Source organism: Pagrus major, chromosome 8, assembly GCF_040436345.1.
Source record: "Pagrus major chromosome 8, Pma_NU_1.0".
Lineage (NCBI taxonomy): Eukaryota > Metazoa > Chordata > Actinopteri > Spariformes > Sparidae > Pagrus > Pagrus major.
Genome location: NC_133222.1, coordinates 21330545 through 21358074, shown reverse-complemented (window position 1 = coordinate 21358074; position 27530 = coordinate 21330545). Strand labels below are relative to the sequence as shown.

Below are 27530 nucleotides of genomic sequence, written 5' to 3'. Positions count from 1 at the left end.
CCCCTTATCATAAAGGGACCTTCAGTGCTTGGAGCATAACTCAAAAACAAATGATCCGTTCAGAGAGAGATTCCAGACGGCGATAACATGAAGGGCATTCGCTGGACTAACTCTAAGGGCTCATTTGTGAGGCAAATTGTTTCCATTCAAGAAGTCTGAGAGACTCTGCATAGATTAGAGAACACCACGAGGAAGATTGGCGCAGTGGTGCATGCTGTGTAACAGTAGCACTCCATCCCAAGAAGCAGAATGTTTTCTTTGTTTTTCTACTCTGGTCAGGGCCTGTCTGGTCATTAGTTCAGCTATGTTGAATAGGATGAATTACAGGTCCTAATTGGGGAAGAGCCTTTTCAGACAGGCCCTATAGAAGACAACAAGATCAAGTTCAAATGATAAACAATAAGCAAAAGGTTTCTGGTTTCCCATCAAGTTCAGTTTCAAGATCAACTGTGCGGTACCAATAACATTCATGATAAGCAGCTGTGACCGCTTACTTTCAAATGTCAAAAGAGAAGCTTAAAGTTTTGAAAAGTGACTAGTTTTAAAATATTCAGTGTCAGAAGAGGAGGACTGATCATCATTGCTCTATAAACATAAGATCTTTAAATGACATTAACTGGAGTTGCCTTAATCTTATTATAAGTGAGTTAATAACACGGTCAGTCCACAAGGAGGGCAGGGGATCTCTTGGATAAGGTATTGCCACACCCTAAGCAGGCTGTAAGGGGCAGGCTCTAACAATGTTGGACTGGGAATATAAAAGATTACTCAATCGATTAATCACCATTAAAAATGTATCTGGTTAAAAATGTCTTCATGACAATCAGATAAGGGCACTCACACATCATAACGGATCTTGTTACCAATTGCAAATCCCTTATTGTCAAATATATCAAAATCAAATATTAAATAATGGTATGACATGTAGCCTACTCTGATTTTGCACTGAACATATATCACGTCAGTGCTTAAAAGGGGGCAGCCGACTATTAAAGAAACTGCTTTAAATTCATATCATTAATATGACAGTTATTGTTTCATTACCTCCGGTTCACCATCTCATTATTCTAAAAAAACATATAAAAACAATTTGATTTTGAGGTGGCTTCTACAGCTCTAATAGTGGGTAGGAAATCTTTACTATTGATCCTGTGAAAAAAAAACAGACACAAACAGATAGATAAAGACATAAATACTGTCACTCGTTCAGAAGCGACGAAACTGAGGCAATGTCTGATTAAAATGCCGCACCCCACAGAGAGAACTGGCGGGCATGTTGGAGCAATGCCGAGGCTGTGATGTTACAGCAGCACAGCAGACAAGTTATTTCCTAATTCCTCACTCCTGTTCAGTGAAGACATAACATGTACATATATACATGGCTTACGAACTATGGGCTCCTTTACACCTTATTGGACCTCAAAACTATAACCCTGTTAAGAAGCACCACTGAGTTCTGACGTGATGTATTGGCTCTTTCATTTTGTGCAATGTATTTGTGCGTGGTTGCACTTCGTAACCAAACACTAGTGCAACAGCACTGACTGTTTGATGAAGTCGCACATTGTCTTGGCATGCTGCCTTGTTTGAAACAAACCAAGAGTGTTTTGTTTAGCAAACAGGATATCTAAATTCAAACAGGAAAATGCTGCACTGGTAATAGCTTGTGCGCCGCTGACACTGCTTACAGTGTACTGTTAACTTCACTGCTTTAGCATTTCTCCAACATTCCCACATGTGTGGTGGAGTATCATCCGGGGAAGGAGCCTCGCTTTTGCTTGAGGGTAAATGCTGGGTATTTTCTTCCTAGAACTGAAAGGGTTGAATAAGGATCTTATGAAATGGACACTTCTGATTTGAACTACTTAAAAAAACAGGATGTCTCCAGTGGTGACCTTGTTTATGTAACTTAAAAATTCAACTAATAAAGATCACCAATTCATTTCTGCCCAAGGATTGAACTTAAAATTGACCTCTTACTGATTGTGTCAACAGGAAATACATCACATTAAAGAGGAATAATACGATTTCTAAATTAAGTTATGTTCTGTTATAACACACATTACATAAATTGCTTTTACCAAGTAAATGTACACTTACAGCTTCAGTGTGGATGGGGTGCACAGCAAACAGCAATGCTGCCACCAGGCTGGAAGTCTTGTCCAGGAACAACCGGCACACTCGCAGGAAAAGCACACATACTACGGCGTGTAAAACAACATTGAGCAGATGGTAGGAAGCTGCGCTCAGCTCACTGAAGAGGTAGTTCAATCGGAAGGTGAGTACAGTCAAGGGTCGGTAAGATTTATGGCTCCGCTCCTGTTGTTGGGATATACATGGCATATGTGCTGTTAGATGCAGGTCGGTTACTTGACAGAGAAATTAAAGGCTGACAAATGTTTAGTGAAGCTTAAGAGTGATTCCTTAAAGTTTCACTGGACCTATATAAATTTCATTAATCTAAAAAAAAAAAAACTGCTAATGAACCACCCCTGAAGGTAAATACAACCTTGATTAAAAAAAAAGTTGAGACGCTTTGTAAACCATAAAGAAAACCATTTTGGCATGTACACAATTAAAAACTGCACAAAGCAATATATCACTATTATATCATTATCGTAATTGGAGACTATATAATGTCTTAGATTCTGGATATGATTTAATTTTAATATGGGACAAGTGTTGTCTTTTCCTGGTTTGCAAAGGCTGCATAACAATAAAGTAATGTACTGTCTGAACTAACCAGACTGTTCTACTTATTTTAATACTTGCCTTTACCAAATTAGTCATTATATCGCCATTACAGATGATTATTTATCAAAAATCTAATTGTGTTCATATTTTGTGAAAGCATCTACAGCCATCTCTACAATATTGTCCCAATATCGATATTAAGTTATTTGGTTGAAATAATGTGACATTTGAATTTTTTGCTGACTCCTCACACTATGATGTGCTTTTGAGGAGATTTCGAAAGATCAAGATATAAATTATGCATCGAAATGTAAACTAAAAATATTGAGATAGTATTTGAAGACCATATGCACAGTCCTACTACACACACAGGCTTCGTGTTTTTACTTATGTTTTACATAGTGTCCCAACTTTCTTAGAGTAAGGGTTGTAGAAATGCTTGAGGGACACCACTTCAGCATTTAAAATAATGGAATCTTGCTTTGTGTAAACTAAAAGTAAAACTGTATGTACAAAGCACAGAGGTGTGTCATGGATCATTACTTACCTCAGCCATGGGTGTTCCCCAGAAGTCATTGAGGAATAGGTTGCGGACAGGTGTTGAGGGCCGGAGGTCCTTGTTGTCAAGGATTGCTGAGACATCATCAAACACAAAGCCGCAGGACAGACTGTTCCAGTAACATCCCACCACCAGTCCAGTCAAAAGTAAAATTTCCTTCCATGACACAACAGCCATGGCTGATCAGAGCCGTCATTGATCACTGTACAGGAAAGCAAAGAGGTTTGAGATGCATCAAAATTAGCTGACACCAAGACATGTAAAACAGGTACCTTGTCAAGAAGATCAATTTCCTGATTGATCTTGTATTTCCAACACAACCAGTCATTCACACTAACAATACAACTCTCCAAATAACTTGGTCTGGTACCTCATATAATAAGTAAGTTAGAATTAATTTGATAAACTCGTCTTGAAGTTTGCTTCCTTGTCACAATTCTTACCCACTGTTATCTGACTTAAAATCTGCGTTGGAAATATTATCTGTCCCTTATACCACAATTATAAACAGCCCCCCTGCTTTATTAAATTGGATGTGAATTATTCTAGTTTCAAATTAGTAAATAAAACCTGGCAGCTAAATTACCCTACGAGTAACGTTAGCTAACAGTGCGGGTGGGAACGTTAGCTCGGATACTGAAAAATCAAATAGTCCAGCAACCAGTAGCGTTACTTTGACAGCTGACTGTAAAAAGCAAAAGCAATGGAGGGTGGACCTTAACAGAAAATAAAAAGCAATGGTAGTCAACATCACCCTCTTTAAATAGCTATGAAATAGCAGGCGTTTGTTAAGTGAAAACAATCTACATCGCTATCGCTCGATCGCTGCTGTATTAAAAGTACAAAAGCCAGATTGCGTGCTCTGTCAAATTCAGACTGGCTGCTGCAACATAACGTTAGCTAACGCTAAAGCTAATTTAGCAGCTAATGCTAACTAGGTTTGTACTAGTCTTTAAACCAGATAAGGTAGACGCAGATATAGTTTTAGGGTTTTCTGAAGTGCCCTACCTACCGTGTCTATAATAGGGCAGACGGCGACTGCAGAGGTGATATCAGAAACGAGAAATGGTTACTCATACGGAATACACACTTCAGCAAGCGGCATTCCACTTGGGGAAGAAGCTAGCTTCAACACAACGTCACTATCACTTCCGGTGCAGAGGTGACCGCGCAAGTTAAACATTACAGATAGCTAAGCTAGACTCGATGTTATTTTACAAACTCACGTGTATGCGGTCAATACCAAGTGCGCTTTATTGGTGTTTTGTGATAATGTGATACCGTCATGTCTCTACAGTTTGGTAGAGTTCCCTGCAAGGTTCCACTCGCCGTTTTTTACTAGTCTTATTTTCTTGTGGACTAATGTTAGCTTAATTGGCTAACTGACACTGCTGTTGGTACTGGTAACCTAGCAGCCAAAGCATCACATCATGGAAAATCAGGATGGCTGTTTACTGTTATTTTAACTTACCTGTAGCCTATATTTTTCCATCTAGTATTTTCAAATTACCATATTAAGTGATGTTAAATAATAGGAGACACTTGCTTTGAACGTTTAACTTGTAAATCTCACCGTGTGGTGGAGTTGCTTGGTCTCAGAACTTGTTGCAGCCGTTTAGGCAGTAACGTTAACGTACAACTTTAGCACACGTTATCAGCACAATTGCAGCTGGCTAAACGTATTTTACTGTAGCACTGTCGACGACAACAATGACACACTCGAGGATCACAGTGAGGTTTAGTCATAGTCTCCTAACTACAATGAGTTAGCCAACCAGCTAACACTAAACATCTTTTAGCTAGCTAGTTATCACTGCACTGTCTGCTCAATTCCTGCTTAAGTCTCTACAACCACGCCAAGATGCCTGCTGCTCTTGAGTGGGATAAAGTGATGAGAATTGACCCAGTGAATCTCTATGAGTCTGAAAAGGACCTAATGGACGTCACCAGCATGTTAGAGATGGTAACTGTCCACACTTAACACCCATATTAATTACATTTCTGCACAGTTGTTCAACCACGAACGCTTCTCTGGTTTTAAATTGCAGGCTGAATACATGGGTGCTGTGTGTATTTAGCCATGGTTGTGGCGACCCCTTGCTCAATCAAGCTTTGTCAGCAGAGTGTATTTATGGATTATTATGACATTGAATGACTACAAATTGTGTTTTCCATGCAGACAGAAGAATGGGAGGTGAAGGATAAAGCTCCAGAGAACATTGTTCACGTCCTCAGAGTATTTCAGGCACTGTTGAAGGTGATCAGTCTTGTTATCGTTATATTCTGATCTCCCCCATGTATCATCTACCGGCATCTATCAGCAACCCCACAGCCAAATATAATGTATTTCAAGGAGCAAAGATATTTGGTGTATAATTCACATTATTGACTGTAAAGCTTTTGTTGGTGGCATATGTTGTTTGCAATATTGCAATTAAATTAATGTAGGTTTGTTACTTTATGCGTAATTGTCTTTCTCCCCTCTGCTTATTAGATGAAGGTTCAGGAATTTCAAGCCGCAGAGGATTACTTCTTCAAGCACACAGAAAAAACTGCTGAAACTGGTTAGTGTACAGATAAAGTTTAGCACACAAAATGTTACATATGTTTAAGCTTTGCCAGCAAACGGCACTGTTTTTGCTTTTGATCATGTCTTTTGTACTGTAGAAAAGAAACTCAAAACGAAGGTGTTGAAGCTGGAACAAGAATGCAAGGTAAAACATTTTCATCATCTGCCTGTATATTTGTCTATACACTGTATGTCTACATACTTATATACCGTATATCACACATTTTTCTTTATTATTTACTCAATGAGCTACGAAGGTGTTCTTGTTTTCAGTGGCATGACTGCCAGTACCAATTTTTCATGTTTATTGCCAGTCTGACTAAAAGAAACACCCTTCATGCTACTTTACTTCCGGCAACAGTGCCAACTCTTTTAGCCAATCATAGTCTAATTCCAGCTACAAAGGGATTGGTTGTGGTGACCATTGAATGACAGCACCTAAGAAGATTACAGCTAATTCCTTGCATGCTCACAGCCATTACCTCGAGGTTCAACCTGATTATTATTTTCATTTTTTAAGGTTTGTATGCATGTATGCAGAACAGTTTAACTTGGAACGACAGAATACTCCCTTGTTCAGGGATTTGTTAATATTATTGCATGCATGCATTAGCGTTGTGAACAGATGGAGGTGATGGGAGACTAAGAGGTTTCTTGGTGGGGGTTGTTTGGGTGTTTGTATGTCTTGTTTCCGGCCCATTCGGCTCAGCACTCCGGCACAGGGCCAGACACCCGCTTTCTGAGAGATGAGATCCGGCAGCTCGAGAACCAGCTTGAGCAGAGGGAGAAAGAGCTGACCCAGTTAAAGAAAGAAATGGGCAAAGAAAAGAAAGCCAAAGAGGAGGTAGGCGCTTCTTACCCATAATTCCTATGGGTACAGTTGGTGCACACTGTATTGTTGTTTTGCTGGTATGTCCTTAGTAAATGCATATAATGTGTGTGTATATACACACACACATATATATATATATATATATGTGTATATATATGTATATATATATATATATATATATGTGTATATACATATATATATGTGTATATATATATATATGTGGAGTTATTGGAAATGTATTGCCATAGTCGGAAACACTGTTCACTGTTCTAATACTAATAATAATTTTGGCCTAATCTTATGCGAAAATGTCACGTTTAAACAAAATAAATAGACATGCACAAAAAGTTTATAGCCATTCAAATGTTGATTTACAATTCAAATATCAACATTATGAATGAATCTACGAAGCATCAAACTATTCCGTACGACTCTAATGTTACATGTGTTTGTCCTGGATGTTGTGTGATTACATTCATACTTCACTCTGTTTCTGCAATTTGTACTCTGTTTTGTTTTCCTAGTTGGTTGAGAGAGCAGAGGAGGCCGAGGATGAGGTCAAGAAGCTGAAAAGAGAGGTATGTTGCAGCTGGCACTACATCATTAAGTAGATTTTCATTTTTCTTCATCTTCAGTCGGCACACCATCTAGTCTTCACTGAACACTTGCGCAATCTTGTGTGCTCTGCCATCATTTGCTCATCTGAATGCTTTATCAATTTTCTCTACTCTTTCCATCTCTTCCTGTTGCATTGCATTGCCTTAGATAAAAAAGCTTAAGAAGAAGGTAAGAACTAAGGGTAGTGAAGTAAATTTAGGTTTAATATATTACAGCACTGATTACAGAAAATTGCGACACTGTGTAAACATAAAGAAAAACAGAATGCTATTAAACTATATATACCCACAACAACAAGTCTTCCTGAGCCCATGCAGTAACATCCCAAATTCAACCATGTGTTTCACAAAGTGATGAACCTTGTCCCGTTTGTGAACGACTGAACTTTTTGAGGATGCCCCTTTCATACCCAATGATGATACTACCACCTGTTACCATTTGACCTGTTTACTTGTTGAACGTTCCAACCGTGTTTTTGGAGCATTCTACAACTTTCCTAGTCTTTTCTCGCCCCTGTCCTATCTTGTTTGAAACATGTTGCAGGCATCAAATTCAGAATAAGCATATATTTACAAAAATCTGTGAAGTTGATGATAGATATGTTAAAACCTAAAATATACCATCTCTGTACTGTTTCCAATTGAGTATATGTCAAAAAGGATTAGCAAATTATCACATTCTGTTTTATTTAATGTTTAAGAGCGTCACAATTTTTCTGGAAGTTTTATAGTGTGTGTAGTTGTATAAATATACAAGTGAGCCAGTATGCGGAGTACACAATTTAAACATTTCTCTACAAATGGTCACTTTTTGTACGTACATTACTGCTACAGAATTGTTATTATGTTATTTTGCCACAGATTTTTATATAACTCTACCATAATAGGTTAAAGCAGTGTAAGAGCAGGGACAGTGTAAGAGTTAAAAATATGAACAAATATGATACAAAATCATTAAGACCAGAGAGGAAGGTAGTAACATTATACAAATAGCAACTGAATCAGAATTATACAGTGTAGATGGTACTGTATCTTAGACCTGTGTGCACAAATGAAGTACTATGTGTATCAAACAAATAGTGCAGTTTCTTGGTGTTCCAGTATTAAGCGACTAGATTTCATAGAAGGAGAGTGTATACATTTTAATATAAATTCAGTGAATTGTCATTGTCAAACATATGTAGGGAAGCATATGCTCATTTTCATTATCTATATGGATAGGGATTTTTCGATGAGTAGATAAAGTGGCCTATAAAATATCAGGAAATACCAAAAAAAGGCCCATCACAACTTCAAAGAATCCAAAGTGATGTCTCACAATTGGTTGTTTGATTAAGTTAACAGTTCAAAAGTCTAAAATATATTGAGTTAACTATTGCATAAGATAGATGGTGGGAAATTAACTTTTTTGAGAAGCTGGCAACCAGGGAATTTTGTGGGAAAATAATTGAACAAAGTATTAGATTATGAAAATTCTTACATTTTAAATCTCTGTTGATCGAGTAATCTAATAATAGTAGTTTCCCGTTGTTTTTTGTCATCAAATGTAGTGTGAATAGATTACTGTATGACCACAGGACATTGAATCCCGTTCCATTTCTGACTTTAATTCTGTTGTATTTGCACCACAACAGAATGAGCAGCTCCAGCAAGATGTGGACTTCTATCGCGAAGAGTTGGACCAGAAAGAGCAGGTTCCATCCAGAGATGAGAACACTGAGACCAAGAAGAAGCTCAGCATAGCCAACCGCCAGCTCCACCAGTGCTTGGATGACCTTCAGGTACTTGGAAAAATATTTATTAACTATACCATCTGGTGGCAAGCCTGGCAATAGTGCTTCGCTGTAGTCTATGAGAAACACAGAACTACCAAGGCCCTTGACAAAGGAAAGTCTGTGTACTGATAAAAATGTGTAGGATCAGTGTTGCTTTCAATTACTAATTTAATATTTTACCTCTTTAATTTTATGGTTTTCAAATGTTTTATCACCTGCTCATTGTACTGCTTTTGTTTCCATTAGCAATCGGAGGATGAAATCTTACACCTGAAGACACAGAATGAGCAGATGCAGAAAAGCCTGGAGGAGTCGGTGAAGGAGATGGAGAAGATGACAGACGAGTACAACAAGATGAAGATCGTTGTGCAGCAGACTGACTCCATAATGGACCAGCTCAGGAAAGAGAGGGATCATGCACAGCTACAAGTAAATAAATAGTATTATATTGCCACTTTAAAAATGTGGTTGATTTTTAAAACATATTTTCATTCTGGATTACTTGACACCATTCATCATTCCACTATGAGGTTATCACATACATGAACTGAAAAACAAGTTTGCAGTGTTGGAGCTGTGAATTAAGGCTTTCTCTTTGTGTTTAATGTACAGGTCAGAGAGTTAACAGATAAGATTCATAGCATGACTGAGGAGGACGACCCAATAATGGCAGCAGTCAATGCCAAAGTGGAGGAGTGGAAGGTGAGTGTTAATCAAGTGTGTACAGCTCTCAAAAAGGCACCTCTGGTCTTTTTTTTTTTCTTTGAGCCAGATTTACATAAGATATATGTTCCAATACAGAAACTCATCCAGGAACCCAGTCACCGTCTGTATGAACTCAGATAACATAACTGGAGAGAGTCTAAATTTAGTTCCTGGCAGACAAAAGGTCCCTGCTCTGAAGGGAGTACTTTCTGAAAGCCTAGAACCTTTTATTTGAAAGGTATTGATGTCAAACCATACTACTTAGTCAATTTACCAACCACTTAAATATGAGAATAAAAGAGAATGGCAATTGTATCAACGTGATCATGTACGAAAACAGACTTCCCTAACTCTGGATGTCTCCTTTACAATATCCATTTAAACATCAAAGTCACACAGGAAACTACAAAGACCAGGATTGTGTTGTTGTGTCTGCTCCTTTTTTTATTACATTATTTGAGTAATTTGCCTACTTTTCACAGATCTTAAGAGGCCGTAGGAGCGCAAATTGGAGTGCGTAGAAAGGACTTATGTCCTTGATTTTGTTCCTGATGGTCATTATGTTTCTTTGATATTGTCCTTGAGTTTGCTTTTTGTTGAATTATTCCCCAAGACCATCACTGTTCTGACCTGATCTTATCCTTACACACAGAGAGTGCTCTCTGGGAAGGATGATGACATTTTGGTGTACCAGCAGATGATCCGCGACTTGAGAGAAAAATTGCGTTCAGCCCAGTTGGACTTGGACAAAAGCAACATTATTGCTTTGCAGCAGGTCTGTCCCCAAAACGGGGGGGGGGGGGGGGATTAATCTTCTTTGTCTATGTAAACACAGTATATTTATGACTTACTATCTCCTGCCATTGTAATGCACACAATGTGGGCCATTGTTTTATCATGGTATTATCATGACATATCAAGAAACTTTTACACGAAAGGTTCTCCTTATATGGCAGATGATGTAGTCAGATTTTGAAACACTTATACCTTAGCATCTCAAAATTAGTTATTAATGGAAAAACTATATTGCTAGGAGGCACCATAAATTTGTATTGCTCCAGCAATACAAATTGACATTAATTTCATGACATCATTACAGTAAATGGTCATGCTTTAATATAGCATGGTAAAAGCTGCAGGACCACTTAAGGGTGCTCAAGAGTTTAAATCCTTTATGGTAAAGCAGTATCTTGTGTGGTGTCTTGGCACATATGTTGGAAAAGCTTTAAATATAACTAATTCCTCCAGTCCCTGCATACTTAAATATACAATACAAAAATCCTAATTACAATGTGGACAGTTCTTGTGTGTGCATGCCTGTTCTTGGGTCCTTTGGAGCGGGGCAATCTTTACTTGGACTGGTTTGACATTTTACGTTTTTCCATGTATCATTTTTCTTGCTTTCTGCTTTCCGTCTTTCCCTTTTCATGTCATTTTATCATCCTGTCCTCCCTTCCATCTCTCTATCGCTGCCCTGGGCCAGGTCATATATGAGCTTTTCAGTGTAAGTTTCATCTGTCATGTGCGTCTTATCTTCAGCCTCCCGTGTTTCATAAATTCATCAGAGATACTGAAGAAAGTGCCTATTTTGTGTGCTGCGGATGTGCTCCATTTTACATGTGTATTCTTCTCTTTCAAATTGTTTGTGAATGCTTAAAGGCTGTCCAAGAGAGAGATAATCAAATCAAGATGCTGAGTGAGCAGGTGGAGCAGTATACAGGGGAAATGGAGAAAAACACCCTGCTCATTGAGGAGCTAATGACGTCCAAGAAAGAACGAGGTGGGTGGAGATTCCTAACTGAACTCTTTCATACCAGAGACAATTGTGATGAACTTCTTTTCTACTATTAAAAGGCTTAAGTGCAACACCCATGCCGTTTTGGGCATCACCTAGGCCAAATGCCCCTGCCAAATATGTGCGCCTAAGCCTTTCACATACCTAGGGAAAAAACACTTCACTTTTCTTTTGTCACTTATGGACTGCAAGCTAGAGAAAAAACTGCTTGTCTGTAAGGTAATGTGTGTCTGCTTTTTGTGTAGGCACAAGAATGGACAGATTAAAAATAAATCCCTCATTGTGGGGTAAGGAATTTTTGTGGTCTCATTGGCTATTAGAGGGGGCTATCAAGAATGTATCAAGTGACAGTGATGTGAAAGGAAACTTGTAGTTTTAAGCCCCCAGAGAATTATTGCTCGAATTTGCATTTCCTCTGATCTCTGCAGGGCATTTAAGCATCTTTGGTTTGGAAGTGCTTCTGTAACTTTGTGCATGTGTAACCATAACCTTAGAAGGAAAAGAACCAGATGTTTCTGTCAGGAGTAGGTAGAGACAATAGGGCAATATATACAATATATATCATTATTGTGATATGAGACTAAATACCATCTCAGATTTTGGATACCGTTATACAACAATATGGAATAGTTGTTGTCTTTTCCTGGTTTTAAAGGCTGCGTTACAGTAAAGTGATGTCATTTTCTGAACTCACCAGACTTTTCTTCTCGTTTGTCTTGTTTGCCATCATTGTTTGACTGGTCTTTACTCACTTAGTCATTACATCGAAATTACTGATGGTTATTTATCAGAAATCTCATTTTGTTATTGTTTTGTCAAGATACCAATAGTCATCACTACAACATTGTCACAATGTTAATATCAATGTATTATTATAAATACTGTGATTTGATGCTTAATCATAGCATTTATGAACTGCTTTTTAGGACTCAAAATATCAAGATATATATTGTGTATTGCGATTCAGCCTAAAAATATTGTGACATTATTTTAAGGCCATACCGCCCAGCCCTGGTAGTCATTACTCATCCGATATGCCAGCCTTCTATTGAATTAAGTTTAAGCTATATTTTATGAGTTATTGCAGCTATCTTTAAACAAATTCTGTGGCTGTTAAATACAGGTGAACTTAGTTTATCTAAGTCTGTACTGTTACTAATGCATATTATAAGGTGAACTAGAGGGACTGACAAGTAAATTCTGATACCCTGCAACCACCAAATCAGCACTTTTTTCTGTATTCAAAGAAATAATTTCCTTTGTTTTTTCTCCCAAGGTCTTCCATCGTCCATACAACAGAAAAAGATGGCTGCGCTGAAGTCCAAGCTGGAAAGTGCAGAGGCCAGAGCAGTGGTAGCAGAGCAGGCAGTAAAGCTTGCAGAAGCTCATGCTGAGGAAAAAGACAAAGCACTTATTGAGGCTTCAAACCGCTTGAGCCAGTACGAGTCTGTGAGTCTACAAATGCCCTCTCTTTCTCTCTTGTTTTTAATTTTGGCTTACATCAAAGATTTTTTTTTTTATCCAAAACGAATTAATTGAGACAATTTAATTCCCAGAAGCAAAGTTTTGTTTTTTCCTGTCCATCCTCACTTTTATCCGAGACACTGAAATGAGAGTGTGACTGCGGTGTGATCTACATGGTTTTTGAGTCCACAAGCCAAGTGTTTGTTTTTCACTATGTCTAATCACATCCTGATTTCCCTAAAGTGCCAAAGTTGAAAAACAAGGAAATAATAAAAAGTGAGACAAATCATGTTTTTTTTTTGATGGATAAGTAACAACAGCTCTGTCTCTACATTTCAGGGTACTTATGGCCTGGAAGCAGCCATTGTAGAGATAAAAGAGTATAAAAATCAGATTAGCGTGAGAGATCGTGAGGCAGAGGCAATGACGAAAGAGATCAACCAGCTTGAGATGAGAATCAATGACCTCATGGATGAAAATGAGGACTTCCGAGAAAAACTAGGTCAGATTTGAAAAAGAAAATCTTTACGGCTCCCTCTCAGTATATGTAAACACCACTGGCTGACTTGTGGTTGTGAAACTCATTTTCTTTTGTTTATTTCTGTCTTTTTATGACTCCCAAGGTCTGGAACCAAAGCAAGAAGTGGATCTGACAGAGTTCAGGCGAGCCAAAGATCTCAGACAACGCCAGTACAAAGCAGAAAACCAAGTCCTCACCAAAGAGGTAAAGTGAGATTACATACGTTATAACCACTGCTTTTATAACCACTAAGTTTTCTGAGAACCTCTCACCTCTCTGCTTGATTTCTCTATAGATTGAACGGCTTGAAGAGGAAAGATTGGAGCTAAAGAAACAAATCAGACGCATGGTGAAGGAAAGAGGTGGAAGAACAAGAATCATGGAATTAAATATCACCAATTATTGTATTAACATTTTTTTGGACAGGAGGCAGAAATTTAATCCAACAAGCGCTAGATGCAGATATCTTAAAACTCTGGCAAATAAGTCCAAACAGTACAGCAGTTGGCTAGTTAAAAGTTGAACGTTTCTTATTAGCCTTTTTATATTATTGACTAGAAGTCTTTTTGTTACTCTTTAAATGTGTTGTACTGACAGAAAGTGATTAAATATTCTCATGTTTATTATTAGGTCTCAGTAACAAAAACTTGTTTATACAGGGATCCCACAGTCAAGCCTGCTGCTGGAGGAGGATGCTGGGCCCAGCAGAACTGGACAGCTGCCATTTAAACAAGGCACCTACACAGATGAAGAGTTCCGACGCAAAGTAAGCTCCGGGCTAATGACATCATTTCTTACATCTCAACTTCAATCAAGGCCCAGCATACATAAATTGATACTCACAGAAAAACGATTTGTCGTTTTAGAAACAGCAACATGATTTGTGTTCAGTGTTTCATTTTATCTGATTATTTATTCAGGGTAGTCTGGTTTAGATCGACAGTGTCCCTTATTTAGACAGACTATTGGTTCTCTAGTGGTATTCATTCATGCTATTTTCAGGATGGACAACATGAAATGAAATGGTTACATGGATTGTAAAAAAGCAGTTGAGCATGTTGTGTAACTACAGTCAAGGGTTATGTAAAAAACAGGTAAACACTTAGTAAAAAAGGAAAAAAGCAACTGGCAGGAAATCAACTTTTTTGTGACTTTTCTTTGCAGAATGAGTACCTGGAAAAAGAACTCGGCAATAAGGAAAGAGAGCTGGAACTTCACAAGACCCAGTTTCAAATCAAATGTAAGTACAGTTTTACTGTTGAGTCAGTTCCATCAACCATAGATTTTGCCCGTCTGAACACTTGAAGTACAGGAATATGTGCTGCAGAGATCAGACTTTTACAAGTAATTGGAAAAAATTAGAGACCACAGCTTCACTGATATTGGTCCCTCCTGTGTGTTTACTCATAGTGGATGAACTGTCAAAAGTGAAGAGAGATCTGGAGGCTGCGCTGAGAGATGTCCTCCAAGCCATGAGAGTTAATCAAGACACCTTTCCATCTGACGCTGCCATCAATATTCCCAGTCTGGAAAGGTTGGCTAATGTAAGTATCTCCCATGCAGTGGGCGCACAAGCTTGATTGCACATTGAGGATGTAAAAATCTTTTCGTTGTAATCTGAGGCCTTCTGGAAGCTTGGCTTACACCAGACAACCTGTATGGAGCCATTTTATATTTATTTTTTGGGTGTTTTTTTACGTTTTGAAACAAGTCCCCATCCACTTCAATTGTTTAGAAGAATGCTACAACACTGTTTCGGTGTGAAGCTCTCAAAATGTTTTGTGGACCATGAAACTAGATTTTCCAGTACTTACAAATATTATATTAAATGTAAGGACGTAGAAATTTTAAACACAATAACAAACATTACATAGCTTAATTCATCCATCCATTGTAGTCCTTTTGAGAAATTGGTCTCCCTGCTCTGTCTCCTAAATCATTGCATCACAATGAATGATCTGATGTTTACTCAAACTGCAGTATTTCAATTGTTTTTAACGACATATGACATCACTGAGTTGAGCTGTCAGTGTAGTCAATGTGTGCACTCTTAACCTATTACTAGTCATTTAACTGTGTCAGTTGTTCTGTCTGTTTTTAGGTATTCTTGTTTGTATTCTGTCCTCTTGGAACTGATCCGATCAATGTCCATGTGACATTCCCCTGGCTACAGCTGATGGAAAACAACAGCCTGTTCTGTTGCCCCATCTTGCAATATCTGATCTGTTGCATAATAAAATGCCACCTGGGAACATAAATGAAGTTATCTACATTTTGATAAAACAGAAAAGGATTTTTTCTGAAGAATATAAGAGTTCGATGAGGCGAGCAGTAGTGGCACCAGTAGTAGATGTAGCATATCAGCAGTTAGTGGTGGTTTTAGGTTGACGTTTTGATGATATTTTTAAGTCCAATTACTGTTTAGTTATTTTTGGATATAATATGCAGTAAAATTCCTTCTATTGTGACATTCGGGTTAAAAGTTGATAGATTCGATTTCCAAAATATTTGCAGTTTATAATAATATATGATGCAGGGACAAAAATCTTTTTTATATAAAGATTTGCATAAGCAGCTCAGGTCCGCTCTTAAGTAAAGGCATACTGAGTCTAGTTCAGCTAAAATAACCTCAGACATATCAAATTAGACATAATGAATTCATTCATTCATTCAACCTTTATTTATACACCAGAGATCATTGAGTGGTGATCCTCATTTGCAATGACACTGACTCAATTACAAAACAAAGAATAGGAAAAAACAACAACAATAGATTTACAAAGAAAAGGCAGTCTTGGTGTGCCACTGGCTAATAACAAGCCAGTAATATTTTTAGATTACGCAGGATAATTTGATAGATAAATTAAGATGACTGAAATGTCGAATAAAATACAGTTATATAAAACAAAAACAAGTAGAGGGATAGAATAATGAGATTTCCTCTGTAACCGATTTAGGGAACACATCATGCTTATTCAATCTGTGATCACATGATTTTTGTGTATTTTTTCCTAGAGAGTTATAAAATGTTTCCCACTGTCTCAGGTTTCACCACGTACAGTGCTGTTAGACTTGCTGTGCTGAAAACAATGGACATACAACCACTGGTTTATGTCAGCTGAGGGCTCGTCACATAGCAACTTGATAAACAACAAATGTGGTGAACCAGAAAAAAAGTTTAGAGTGGTCAAACTTTTGGATTGTGCCGTGCTGATAATCCACCAGCAAGTCAAATTCGAGAGAGCTGAAGAAGATGTTTATTTTGCTTTGAGGTTGCACTGCTTGGCTCAACGCCAGACATGTCAGGCACAAGAGAAGGTGACAGGAAATGCCAGGTGCAAGCCACATGCAACTGAAAATCAATCAGACCTTGCAGATTTAATGTTATCTTTACTGTGTAAGTGTGATTTTGGAAAAGTATTTTTTTAAGTAGAAGTGTTAGTAAATGTTACAAAGAAGTGAGTATGATGGTGGTTACACTGACTGACAGGCAGAACCTCAAAGGATCTTTTCTATTTCACAGACTGGCTCATTTATTTATCATTCAGTGTTTTTGAGTTTGTTTTAATGGTATTAAAGACCAATTAACTGTGCTCATCCCCGAAATAACAGGCTACCAATGTTAACTACATGACTGGGCAGTCTGAGTCAGCCCTGCACCTCAAATCCCATATACATCAGCTGGTGGGAAGAAATGAAGAACTGAGGCAGGAATTGAAATTGGCTCGGGAGGAAGCGACCAGCAGCTTCAGTCAGCTTGCCAGAGCCAAAGAAAAGGTAAGTCCAGACTGTGTTACCTCCGGATAAGGAAACAATACTGCTGACTGATAATGACAGACAACATGGTTGTAGTTCTTTTTTTTATTTATATCTTTTTTTTTTTCAGTTGTGATACATTAACTTTTCTATCAAATCCTTTCTTTGGCTATATACTTTCCTCTGGCAAAAGCACAAAGCCGTGTTGTTAACTTTCCCAGGTTTTTCAGGCTACATATTTAAATTTGCCAAGTCACTCAAGCGAGCAGTTGTAAACTCTGGTCCATCAAGCGAACTCCAAATGCTTACAGCTGTGTGTCACAACTCTTTTCTCCAAATAAACGTCTCACATTGAAGTAGTTAACCAGAGAAATTTACAAATTTACATAATGCGTGTTTATAGCGACAGTGGCAAAGCCTGACATGGTCTTTGTCTCTCAGAGTAATTCGCATGACTGGAACATTGCTTTGATAATCCCTCTTTTCTTTGTTTTCAATACGTGTTGCTTCTGTTTCATATAACGAGCGAAATGAGGTAAACAAACTTATGTCTCAGCTTTTCAGCTATTTAAACAGTTTTAATAGAAACCGTGTTTCCCACAGTACGGCCTCCAAAATATTTGTTGGACCCCTGCTGTTCAAAGGGGAAAGCATGGTTTTATATCAAAGCCATCAAAGCCTTTCCTTAAGGCAGCAATCATAACTCATCTTTAAATTCTCCACTATAATTCTGGTAAATCACTGCTTCTCTTTTGTGTATTTTTTCTCAGGTCTTTACCATTTTTTCCAACAATGCCTTCTGACCTTGTGTGAAGGAAAAAACAAGCTTAGCAGATTTGATCGATGCTTTCTATCGTTGAACAATTATTCTTAATATGCCTTTGATACTAGAAATAAACTTGTGCTTTCGTTGACAATGACATTGAAGTTTATATTTTAAAAAAACAGGCACTTCTTTGTATTTTCTTTATCTCTCAGGTGAGCCAACTGGAAGGTGAAATGGAGCTGCTAAGGAGGTCAGGCAGTAGTGGAATCATCCTCCGACCTCTGACCCTGCCTGAGGGCCTGGGGTCCAGTAGCACTGAGGTCATCAGCTCTCTGAATGAGTATGCCATTCGACTTCTTCAGGTCAGTATTGCCGTCTTCTTCAGACCCAACAATATGTCTCAACTATAAGGTAAACATTTGTAAATCTTATATTAATTAGGAGCTCAAAAACAAGGAGGAAAAAAGCAAGAAACTTATAGGAATGCTGGAGGAATACAAGGAGAAGTTCTCTGTTGTTAGCCATCAACAGGGACTCCTCTATAAAGAATACCTAAGGTTGGTTAACAAGAAAGTTTCTTGCAGTTTATAGCTGGTTTGTAACCTAACATGTAAAATTTGAGACCATTTTTATTGTGTTTTTCTTCAGTGAGAAGGCAGAGTGGCAAAAGAAAAACGAGACCTTTACAGAGTTGAAGAACAAACTGGAGGAGGAAAAACTGGTGGACGCTGTTAAAATCGAGGAGTTCAAAGTAAGTCCGAAAAATAAATGTTTTAAAGGTTAGTGGAACTTAATAGCTGCAGGCTGAGCTGCATTAATCTAAGCCCAATACTTTAACATGATTTAATGTTCTGATCTTAAATAATCTTCTTTGTTCCTGTCACTGTGTGTCTGTCCAACTTCTACCTCTAACTGAATCAATGTCAAACACACATAAGGGCAACAGACCACTCACTCTTTCATGCAGTTAAAGAGTGAGACCCTTGAGAGTCTCAGGCTTCACAGATTGCCTCAGAGAGAAAAGAAGAATAACTTTATTAATTCCCAAGGGGAAAATTCAATTTTTTTCACTCCATTATAAAGTTTACACACGCATAGGCCCGAAAGGACTTAATCTTTGATGTCTGCACATGTTGGGATCAGATCCAGCCTCAGTTGTAATGGACATCCCACTTTGCCTCCTGCACTTATCCTCAGTCTACCCTCTAGTGAGTTTTTCTCCCAAAAATTTCATAAATGGTCAGTTTTGTTTTGTAATTTCCTGATCACATTCACCCATAAGGAGCTGCTTGACACCCTTCAGAAGGACCCAGACGAAATCAAGAGACAGCTCAGTGAAGCATTGCGCAAGCTGACGGTGCTGAAGGTTAATGAGAAGAAACTGACACGGCGCTACATGACCCTGCTGGAGCAAGAGCAGCACCTCCGCAAGGAGAACAGCAAGCTGAGGGAGGAGAGCATCAACATGCAGGCCTCTGTCACACAGAGGATGGGCTACCTTCAGAGATACAAGGTACAAAAAGTTTAATTCCACCAACAAACTCTGGAACAAAATCATTCTAATGTCCATTTTCCAAAGTATAGAAGTATAAGGTTAGAGTAAATCAGACAGGTCTTTCCAAAGATCATATATAAAATGAAATCTGGTGCTCCTTTTCTCACAATATTGAGTGGGAAAACACTTACAAATCAAATCAAAATTAAATTACTGGTCTTTGACTCCAACCAAATGTTAAGTATTCCCCTTAAAATCAATATAGCTATTGTATCAAACGCTCATAATTCCAAATACAGTAACTTCTTTTTAAAAATCATAAGTATGGAGTCAACCATTATTACCACCATACAATGACCTCAGACAGCCCTGTCTTTTGTTTTGTCTTTAGGAAATGGCTGCATATAAGATAGCAGCACTGCAGAAGGCCTTGGACGACAATGTACCCTCATCTGACCTGGAGAAGGCAAACAGACAGTACACAGAGCTGACAGTTAAGTACAGAGACATGCTGCAGAGGGATAGCCGGCTCATACAGAGAACCACCAACCTCGAACATTTGGAGGTATTAAAACAAACAACTTCCCAAGAATTTTTATTACTCCTCCAATACACACACATTTTTTTGTGTTTGACTGTTAACTGACCACATGAAATTTGATCTCATTATCCTGTCTTTCAGAGTGAGAATGAGTCTCTTCGGGAGCAAATCTCTGCCATGAATAAAGAACTAGAGATCACAAAGGAGAAACTGAATACCTTGGAGCAAGCATGGGACAACATCAGTGCAATTGGTATTTAGTTATTTTTATCTGAACATTTTTTTTCTTTGTTTATTTTGAATATACAACATTATAAACTGATAGATGGTACACACTGTATGTTTTTAAATGTGTTATAATGCCAAAATGCAACGACATAAAGCATCTACAACAGGGATCAGTTCTGATCAAGTAGTATATTAACACAGCACACATGGGCTGACTGGTCTATTAAAGGAAATGTTCAGTTTTTATACAAGCTGAAGTTTTAACAATCAGTCTTAACATTTGCCTGGATGAGGTGATGCCATTAGACACAGCATAGGCCAAAGACTGGCCACAGGGCCAAAAGCTTTGATGCAATATGATAGAGCATGTCGTAACTTGAGAGTTAAGTCTAGTTTGTGATTCCCACCCTCCCAATTCTCATCCCAAATTGGTTTTTTTTCTTAATCTCAGGAGGTGAAAATAGCATGGATAAGGCAAACAAGGCGATGGCCAACAATGAGATGGTATCTGCGGCCAGGCGGATCACCACTCTCGAGATGAAGGAGCTGAACGAGAGGCAGAGAGCAGAGCATGCCCACAAAATGTATGAACAAATGCGGAACTCCCTCAGGCAGGTGGAGGAACGGAACCTAGAACTGGAGTCTAAGTTTGCAGAGGTAAAGAAAACAACACATAAGTTAATTTCTGACACATACTAGAGACTTTGCTCTGGAAATCTATTTCATTCTATATTTTCTGTATCTCACCATTTTGGTTAATGACCTCTAAAACATCAATACAACTCAGCTATGTGAGTGTTTTAACACTTGTCAGTGTTTGCCACAGTCTCACCTGTTTAGGTAATTTTTCCCAAAAGTCATTATTTAAAGAATCTTATTAAGTAGTGTTACCACTGTTTTTCCGCAGTTGAACAAGATGAATGTTGAGGCCCAGAGGGTGGAGCGGGAGCTGAGAGACGAGCTGGCGGACAGCATCAGCAAAGCTGTGAGCGACGCTGACAGAGCCAGGATTGCTGAGTTAGAGAAGGCCGAGGCTGAGCTTCGCATCGAGGTTTCTAAGTATGTTTGACAATGTGCAGGGCTGAGATTATGAGATTATGCTCTTATCTTTAAATATACATTTTTGTTAAGATTACATTTAGAATCATAGAATGACATTGTTTATTAGATATAACTGTTTTTGAGGACACAGTGGTTTACTTGAGAATAAATCTTTATAAAATTTTCAGATGATGTAAACATAAGCTTGTCATTCCTTGAAACGCTTCTCTGTTATGCACAAGCACGCCTTTGCTTTTATTTTATATATTGGTTGTGAGTTGTGACACTCAACTTTTAACCGTTGCTTATAATTGTAATAAAGAAATACATGTTTGCCTCGTTATACTGTTATACTGTGTTAAGAATGTAATTTGTGTTTTATTTGTTTTTTGCTTATTCTACAGACTTCAAGAGGTGTCTGATGTGGCCATGATGCAGGCGTCTGCTCTACAGGCCCGACAACAGTCTAAAGAGAAGGAAGTAGAAGCTCTGAGGAGACAAATACTGGACCTCCAGGTAATCAGGTGTTCTTTTTTATTTTCTTAAATTTATTGAACCTTGGAAGGGTTGATCATTAACTTTATTTGTAGAATAAATTCAAAGATTTGCCCTTAAAGTCAGAAGCTTTTATAAAGCAACCAAACCTTATCCCTTTCATGAATCAACATCCTCTAAATATTCAATGGGTAAATAGTATATTGAAATTTCTGAATTTAAACCGAAACAACCAGGTTTGTGTTGCAGCCAGTTACGTACATCTGTGAGTCGAGTGAAATAGTTTTGAGTGTGTATCTTCACTGTTATCTCTCTCCCACAGTCACAGTCAGATGAGAAGGCCCTCATTGCAAAGCTCCACCAGCACATTGTGGCTCTGCAGCTTAGTGAGTCAGCTGCTGTGGCCAAGCTTGAGGCAGCCACCTCTCACATCAAACAGCTGGAGACCTACAAGCTGCGTGCGGAACAGCGGCTGGACGCCAGCGAGGGTAGTCTGTTCCTCGCCCGCCAGGAGGGCAGAAATCGATCCAAGCACCTACGGCAGACCATCCAGTCACTACGTAGGCAGTTTGCAGGAGCTCTGCCTCTTCCCCAGCAGGAAAAGTTCTCTGTGACCATGGTGAACCTCCAGGAGGACAGAGCAAGAGCCCAGGAGGAGAAGAAGAAGGCTGAGGAGGAGAGAAGGAGAGCTGAGGGCAGAGCAGAAGAACTGGAGCTGAGACTTCGAGGCCTGGAGGAGCTCATCTCAACACTGAAGGACGTGAAAGGGGCTCAGAAGGTCATTCTGGTTGATTGACAGTTTAAAATTTTATCACAACTGTTGAAAAATATTCAGTCATGTGATATTATTTTTGTGACATCTTGACCAGAAGCTGCAATTTCTGAATACAACTCTACTGTAAAACTTCAAACAGGTTACTGAGTGGCACAAGAAGATGGAAGAAGCTCGTCTGCAGGAGCTGAGGAAAGGCAGGGAGCTGGTGGTCCAGAAGGAGGAGATCAGGTACCTGAAGAACCTGGTGGAAGAACAAGAGCGAAACATCCGCTCGCTGGAAGAAGATATGGTGCAGCAAAACATGGTGAGAGAAAAACTCTTGGAGCATTCTACAGAAGCTAACAGCACATTCACAAGTTTGTCAAAATATGTACACAAATACTTGACAAGCACGTTAGGGTTTTATACAAAATGATTATTGTGGAATTAGTGGAGAAAAGTGTAGCTGTGAAACTTCACAATTTTAATTACGTCACTTGTTATGGAGCTTTTAGGGACAGAACTGTGTCAGTAGTATTTAGGGTAAATGTCGAGGTAATGCAGAAAACTCTTCTCTTTACTATGTCAAGCTTCAAGATGAACGCCAGCTTACATGGGATCAGCGAGAGGTGGAGCTGGAGCGCCAACTGGACCAGTACGAAAGGCACCACAATGAAGTTCTGAGCAGAAGTTCTGAAAAGGTAAACATTTGTTTACAGCCGCTGAAGATAAAATAATTGTCATTAACAGAAAGTAAAACATGACTATTTACCAACAGGCTGTTATTCAAGCTCTCTTTCAGTTTTTAAATCCAGTCATAAAGCCTGGGCTTCAGCTTTGTCTTTATCTATATTTATTTTTATTTTTGGTTGTTTGCAGTATGAGGATGGAACAGGATCCCTACCAGACCCAAGTCTACCTCTTGCTCACCAGTTAGAGTTTGCCTTGGGTAAAATCAGAGAGCATGTCCACACCATCTTAGACACACAGGCCACCTGCAAACGTTTAGATGAGGTACAGTATTCAGTCCCTGTTGATAGAATCAGTATTCCTCATCAAATCAGATATGTAGTGTTTTTTAAACTCTCATTCCTATGCAGAAGTTGAAAGAGAAAGAAGCAGCTCTGTGGAGGGCGGAACAGAACATTGTGTCCAGGGACAGAGTGATCAATGAGTTGCGACTTCGGCTCCCAGCAGCAGCTGACAGAGAACGCCTGTTAGCTGACCTTGCCAAGCATGAAGAGGGCCTTTCAGACAGTCAGCCTGCCCTCAAGCTGGCTCACCAGACCATCAAAGACCTCCAGGGTCGGCTTGACAAAAAAGAAGATGTGCTAAAGAAATACCAAAACCAGTTGGCTCAAGCCAGACAGGTACACTGATACACTGACAAATACTGGATGCACAATGATTATCAGTGCAACATGTCTTATATTGTGTGTTCTTTTTAAAAGGTATTTGCCAAATTTTGAATAACAGGTGGAGTTAGTGTTATGAATGTCTTGAATCTCCAAAGGGCTTAAATCCAGACATTTCAGCACTTCGATTACATTTTTATGAGCTGTCTCCACAGAAATAGTCTGGTAAAAGTGTTACTTATTACCTCTATTTAGACACCTGATTAGAGTAAACATGATAAAGCTTTTAGAAGGTAAATCTTTTTATAGTCAAAGTGTTCTTTGTTTCATTTAACTAAACCTTGTTGATCCCAGGATCAAGAGGACATGATAAAGAGACACCAGGAGGAGCTGAGAATGCTGCATCAGAAGTTGGACTTGCACTCAGACACCTCCTTGGACCGCTTTAAACAGACAGCAATGGTACGCATGTATCCATTTCTCTCTGTGAGCTTTTTTCTGCTTAAATAGCTTTGGATTGTTGAGCTAAGGCTCACAAGAACATTGGTATATGTCTAGTCCATGACATCAGGTTCACATTAATATTTAGAGATACCTCTTTTGGTTGGAAGATATTTGAAAAAGATATCGAAAGGAAAACAGCTCAACATTTAAAACACACGTTTTCTTTGTCAACCAAAACCAGTCAGGAAGCTCTGTGCTTGTAATTTTTTAAAAATCGAACACAATGGAGCGAATGAGACAAGTCACAAGAAGACAATCAATATGTATCAATCTATTGATATTTTTGACAACACTAATTTGACATTAATCAACCAGTGTTTCATGGGACAACAGCCCATTTTCCAAGCATAATTTAGAACATGTTACTCGTGAGCTCTGGGCGCTATTTGAAATGTTCTGCTTAGTTTGAAGCAGTGTGTCTTGTTTAATGCTTCGACCTTCCTTTTTTTCCAGGAACTGATGAAGAAGCCCACTATCAGAGTGCCAACCACCAAGCATCTGGAGCGTCTGGCTGAGCTGGAGCAGACAGTGGCTGAACAGGACGTCTCGCTCTCCTCTGTCACGGGGAAGCTAAACCTAACCACTGCTGAGCTGGAAAGACAAAGGATCTCCATGGAAACACAGGCTAAGAAACACACTGACGAGATGTCAAAGTGATTATACCTTTATTTAACCTGTGGTCACCTGTCAAGACTGCATAAAAGCAGAAAACAGAATCCTTTATGTTTCATTTATACACTATGCTGATTGGAATCTCAGTGAAGATTACACCACCTGTGTGAGAAGCCCTATTTTAAGGACAACAGGTTGATGTCAGTTCCAGGGTACAGCTCAGCTCTCTGCACAAGTTAAAGAATTAAATAATGAAAAGTACCTGAATACATTTCTAAACATTCTAAATTGAAGCAAATTGCAACAGATTTCAGTGATCCCTTTCTAAATGAATGCACATACTGTAAAACACATTTCATAATATACGGTTCCATATTCTCTGCTCTTTGGATTATGTGGACAATTGGTTTTTTTTGTATGATTTCCCTTGGTGTTAACACCACATAGCTTCAACTAAGAGACAGAACAAGCTGATAATGTCAAACTATTTACAACCTGAAAGCGACTTAAGGGGTAATTAAAGGAAGGATGTTAAGGAGTCAAAAGTTTAATGAGAAGCAGCTACAGTAAAGCAGATTAAAGGGGGGCCTTCAAAAGTTCAGTAGTGCAACGGAGCATGTAGGTATTTCTGCTGCATGAGATCACACCCAACGACATGAATGGAGGTATAAATACTTCTTAAACAAGAATGGCACAGAGAGGATCGCATACATCCACCTAAATACCTAAATACAACAGATTTTTTATTATTTTTTCCATCAAGACCCAAGCATTATTCCCAATTCCAAAAATGCCTTAAAAGAGAGTGTGATCCAGTTCCTGGATCCACACCAATGGTTAATGAGGTCTGTTCTTGGCCAAGACCCATCCTCCATCCAAGTTTCATGGAAATCTGTTCAAAAGTTTTTATGTAATGCTGCTGTAATAAAAACCCCACTGTCTTGCAGGGGACGAGTTAATTCAGCACCTCTCCTCAGTCTCAACGAAAGCTGAATATGACATTGGGTGTACTGAAGGGTAATTGTATTGAATTGCTACAGGAGGTTAACCTAATAAACTGGCAACTTGTTGTATAGCTCAGCACTTTTGCGTTCCACTGCAGCAGAAAACATGTAGCTTTCTAGATCACTGTTGATTGGCCATAATTGATCAATGCGAAAATAAATAGACAATAAGTTATGGATGTTTTGTCTCCGAGCAGAAATATTACCCTACGTGTGTAAAATAAACTTATAACCAGGCGTAATAAAGCAGAACTACCCCCATGCTTGTCGAACAGACCTGCCAACCTAGCAGACTAAACCTGCATGCCAAGAATAGCCCCCTGCTTGGAACAAATATCGCCTTATCTGTGGTTAAAAAACAAACAAAAAAAAACTGCCAACCCAAGAAAATTGCCAAACCTGGCCTTAAGAGATATGGGTGTTAAAATGACCCACTAAACAGAGAGATATGCATATCTAGCAGAAGTATTATCCTACTTGGAACCACTACTGTTCTACCTCCCAAATGAATTAAATTTAATGTGAAAAGTGACTTGGCAATATGGCAGAATGTGTGTGTCTGAAAGTCACAGTGTTTCACATTAGGCTGGGCCATTGTTAACCTGTGTGCATGATAGTTAAGAAAAAACATACCTCAACTTACAATTTCAATAGTTTTAGACACTCTTGATATTTTAACAAAAGGTACACCTTTACTCTGTATCTGTTTAAATCATCACTTATGGTAAAAATGGTCTTGGGCTCTTACAGATTACGGATATTAAGAATACAAGGCTTGCATTTGTTTTCTGTTAGCTGCAGGCTCAATTTTGGATGTTCCCTTTAGGTGTATGCAATTTGTATTCTAATCACGTCTACACCCCCTGCATACCACATTAGCTAAAGAAAACATGAAGACACACTGTCTCGAGTTAGTGGAAAATTAAAAAAAATATATATTTTCTTTCTAAAAAATCATGTTAAAAGTATTTAAAATTATGTAAAAGCACAAATAAAGAAAAAACTGTATGTTATAGATTAACAAAGGGTTTTTTTGTTGCAGGCTGGAGGAGTATCATGCTGCCCAGGCGAAGGCTCTGACTGCTGAGACTGAGGATCAGAGAAGCCAGATGGCCCAGATGGAGAAGGAGATGAACTACCTCCAAACAGAGCTGGCAGCCCAGAAGGAGGCCAACGTCCGCTCTCCTAGCAACACCATGAAGAACCTGGTGGAACGACTGAAAGCACAGCTCATGCAGAAAGAGAAAAAGCTCAAGGTTGCTCAATAAACACATCGCAAAAGACCACCTAAAATGCATTGAATATGAAACAAAAAGTATTTCCACACAGATGACGCCCAAGCTAGTCATCAGCAACCCTCATATTAATCCCTGTCAATTTGGTTGAGACTGCGAGTTTAGGAGAGAAAAGCTAATATGGGCACTTCAATATTTATTTATTGTAAGTCAT

At 38.7% G+C, this 27530-nt stretch overlaps 2 protein-coding genes across 4 annotated transcripts in view; one reads left to right on the top strand and one right to left on the bottom strand.

Moving 5' to 3' along the window:
* Window positions 1–4354, bottom strand: part of tmtc3 (transmembrane O-mannosyltransferase targeting cadherins 3) — a 40252-nt gene extending 35898 nt beyond the window's left edge. For all 3 annotated transcript variants that reach the window (XM_073471985.1, XM_073471986.1, XM_073471987.1), the window contains exons 1-3: window positions 4266–4354; window positions 3242–3455; window positions 2101–2319 (exon numbers count right to left, since the gene is read on the bottom strand). In XM_073471985.1, coding sequence (XP_073328086.1) covers window positions 2101–2319; window positions 3242–3430 — 408 coding nt within the window. In that variant the 5' untranslated portion in view covers window positions 3431–3455; window positions 4266–4354. The remainder of the gene's footprint in view (window positions 1–2100; window positions 2320–3241; window positions 3456–4265) is intronic.
* A 112-nt stretch (window positions 4355–4466) lies between these two features.
* cep290 (centrosomal protein 290) overlaps window positions 4467–27530 on the top strand; it is a 35372-nt gene continuing 12308 nt past the window's right edge. The window contains exons 1-36 of the mRNA XM_073471796.1: window positions 4467–5216; window positions 5433–5510; window positions 5748–5817; window positions 5921–5967; window positions 6532–6666; window positions 7179–7232; window positions 8906–9052; window positions 9293–9475; window positions 9659–9748; window positions 10404–10526; window positions 11411–11531; window positions 12823–12995; window positions 13350–13512; window positions 13634–13734; window positions 13826–13892; window positions 14190–14296; window positions 14695–14770; window positions 14941–15074; window positions 17143–17307; window positions 18265–18414; window positions 18494–18609; window positions 18701–18803; window positions 19335–19565; window positions 19939–20112; window positions 20230–20341; window positions 20768–20973; window positions 21224–21375; window positions 21762–21873; window positions 22175–22630; window positions 22767–22931; window positions 23197–23307; window positions 23486–23620; window positions 23707–23976; window positions 24316–24423; window positions 24919–25118; window positions 27124–27337. Coding sequence (XP_073327897.1) covers window positions 5115–5216; window positions 5433–5510; window positions 5748–5817; window positions 5921–5967; window positions 6532–6666; window positions 7179–7232; window positions 8906–9052; window positions 9293–9475; window positions 9659–9748; window positions 10404–10526; window positions 11411–11531; window positions 12823–12995; window positions 13350–13512; window positions 13634–13734; window positions 13826–13892; window positions 14190–14296; window positions 14695–14770; window positions 14941–15074; window positions 17143–17307; window positions 18265–18414; window positions 18494–18609; window positions 18701–18803; window positions 19335–19565; window positions 19939–20112; window positions 20230–20341; window positions 20768–20973; window positions 21224–21375; window positions 21762–21873; window positions 22175–22630; window positions 22767–22931; window positions 23197–23307; window positions 23486–23620; window positions 23707–23976; window positions 24316–24423; window positions 24919–25118; window positions 27124–27337 — 5151 coding nt within the window. The 5' untranslated portion in view covers window positions 4467–5114. The remainder of the gene's footprint in view (window positions 5217–5432; window positions 5511–5747; window positions 5818–5920; window positions 5968–6531; window positions 6667–7178; window positions 7233–8905; window positions 9053–9292; window positions 9476–9658; window positions 9749–10403; window positions 10527–11410; window positions 11532–12822; window positions 12996–13349; window positions 13513–13633; window positions 13735–13825; window positions 13893–14189; window positions 14297–14694; window positions 14771–14940; window positions 15075–17142; window positions 17308–18264; window positions 18415–18493; window positions 18610–18700; window positions 18804–19334; window positions 19566–19938; window positions 20113–20229; window positions 20342–20767; window positions 20974–21223; window positions 21376–21761; window positions 21874–22174; window positions 22631–22766; window positions 22932–23196; window positions 23308–23485; window positions 23621–23706; window positions 23977–24315; window positions 24424–24918; window positions 25119–27123; window positions 27338–27530) is intronic.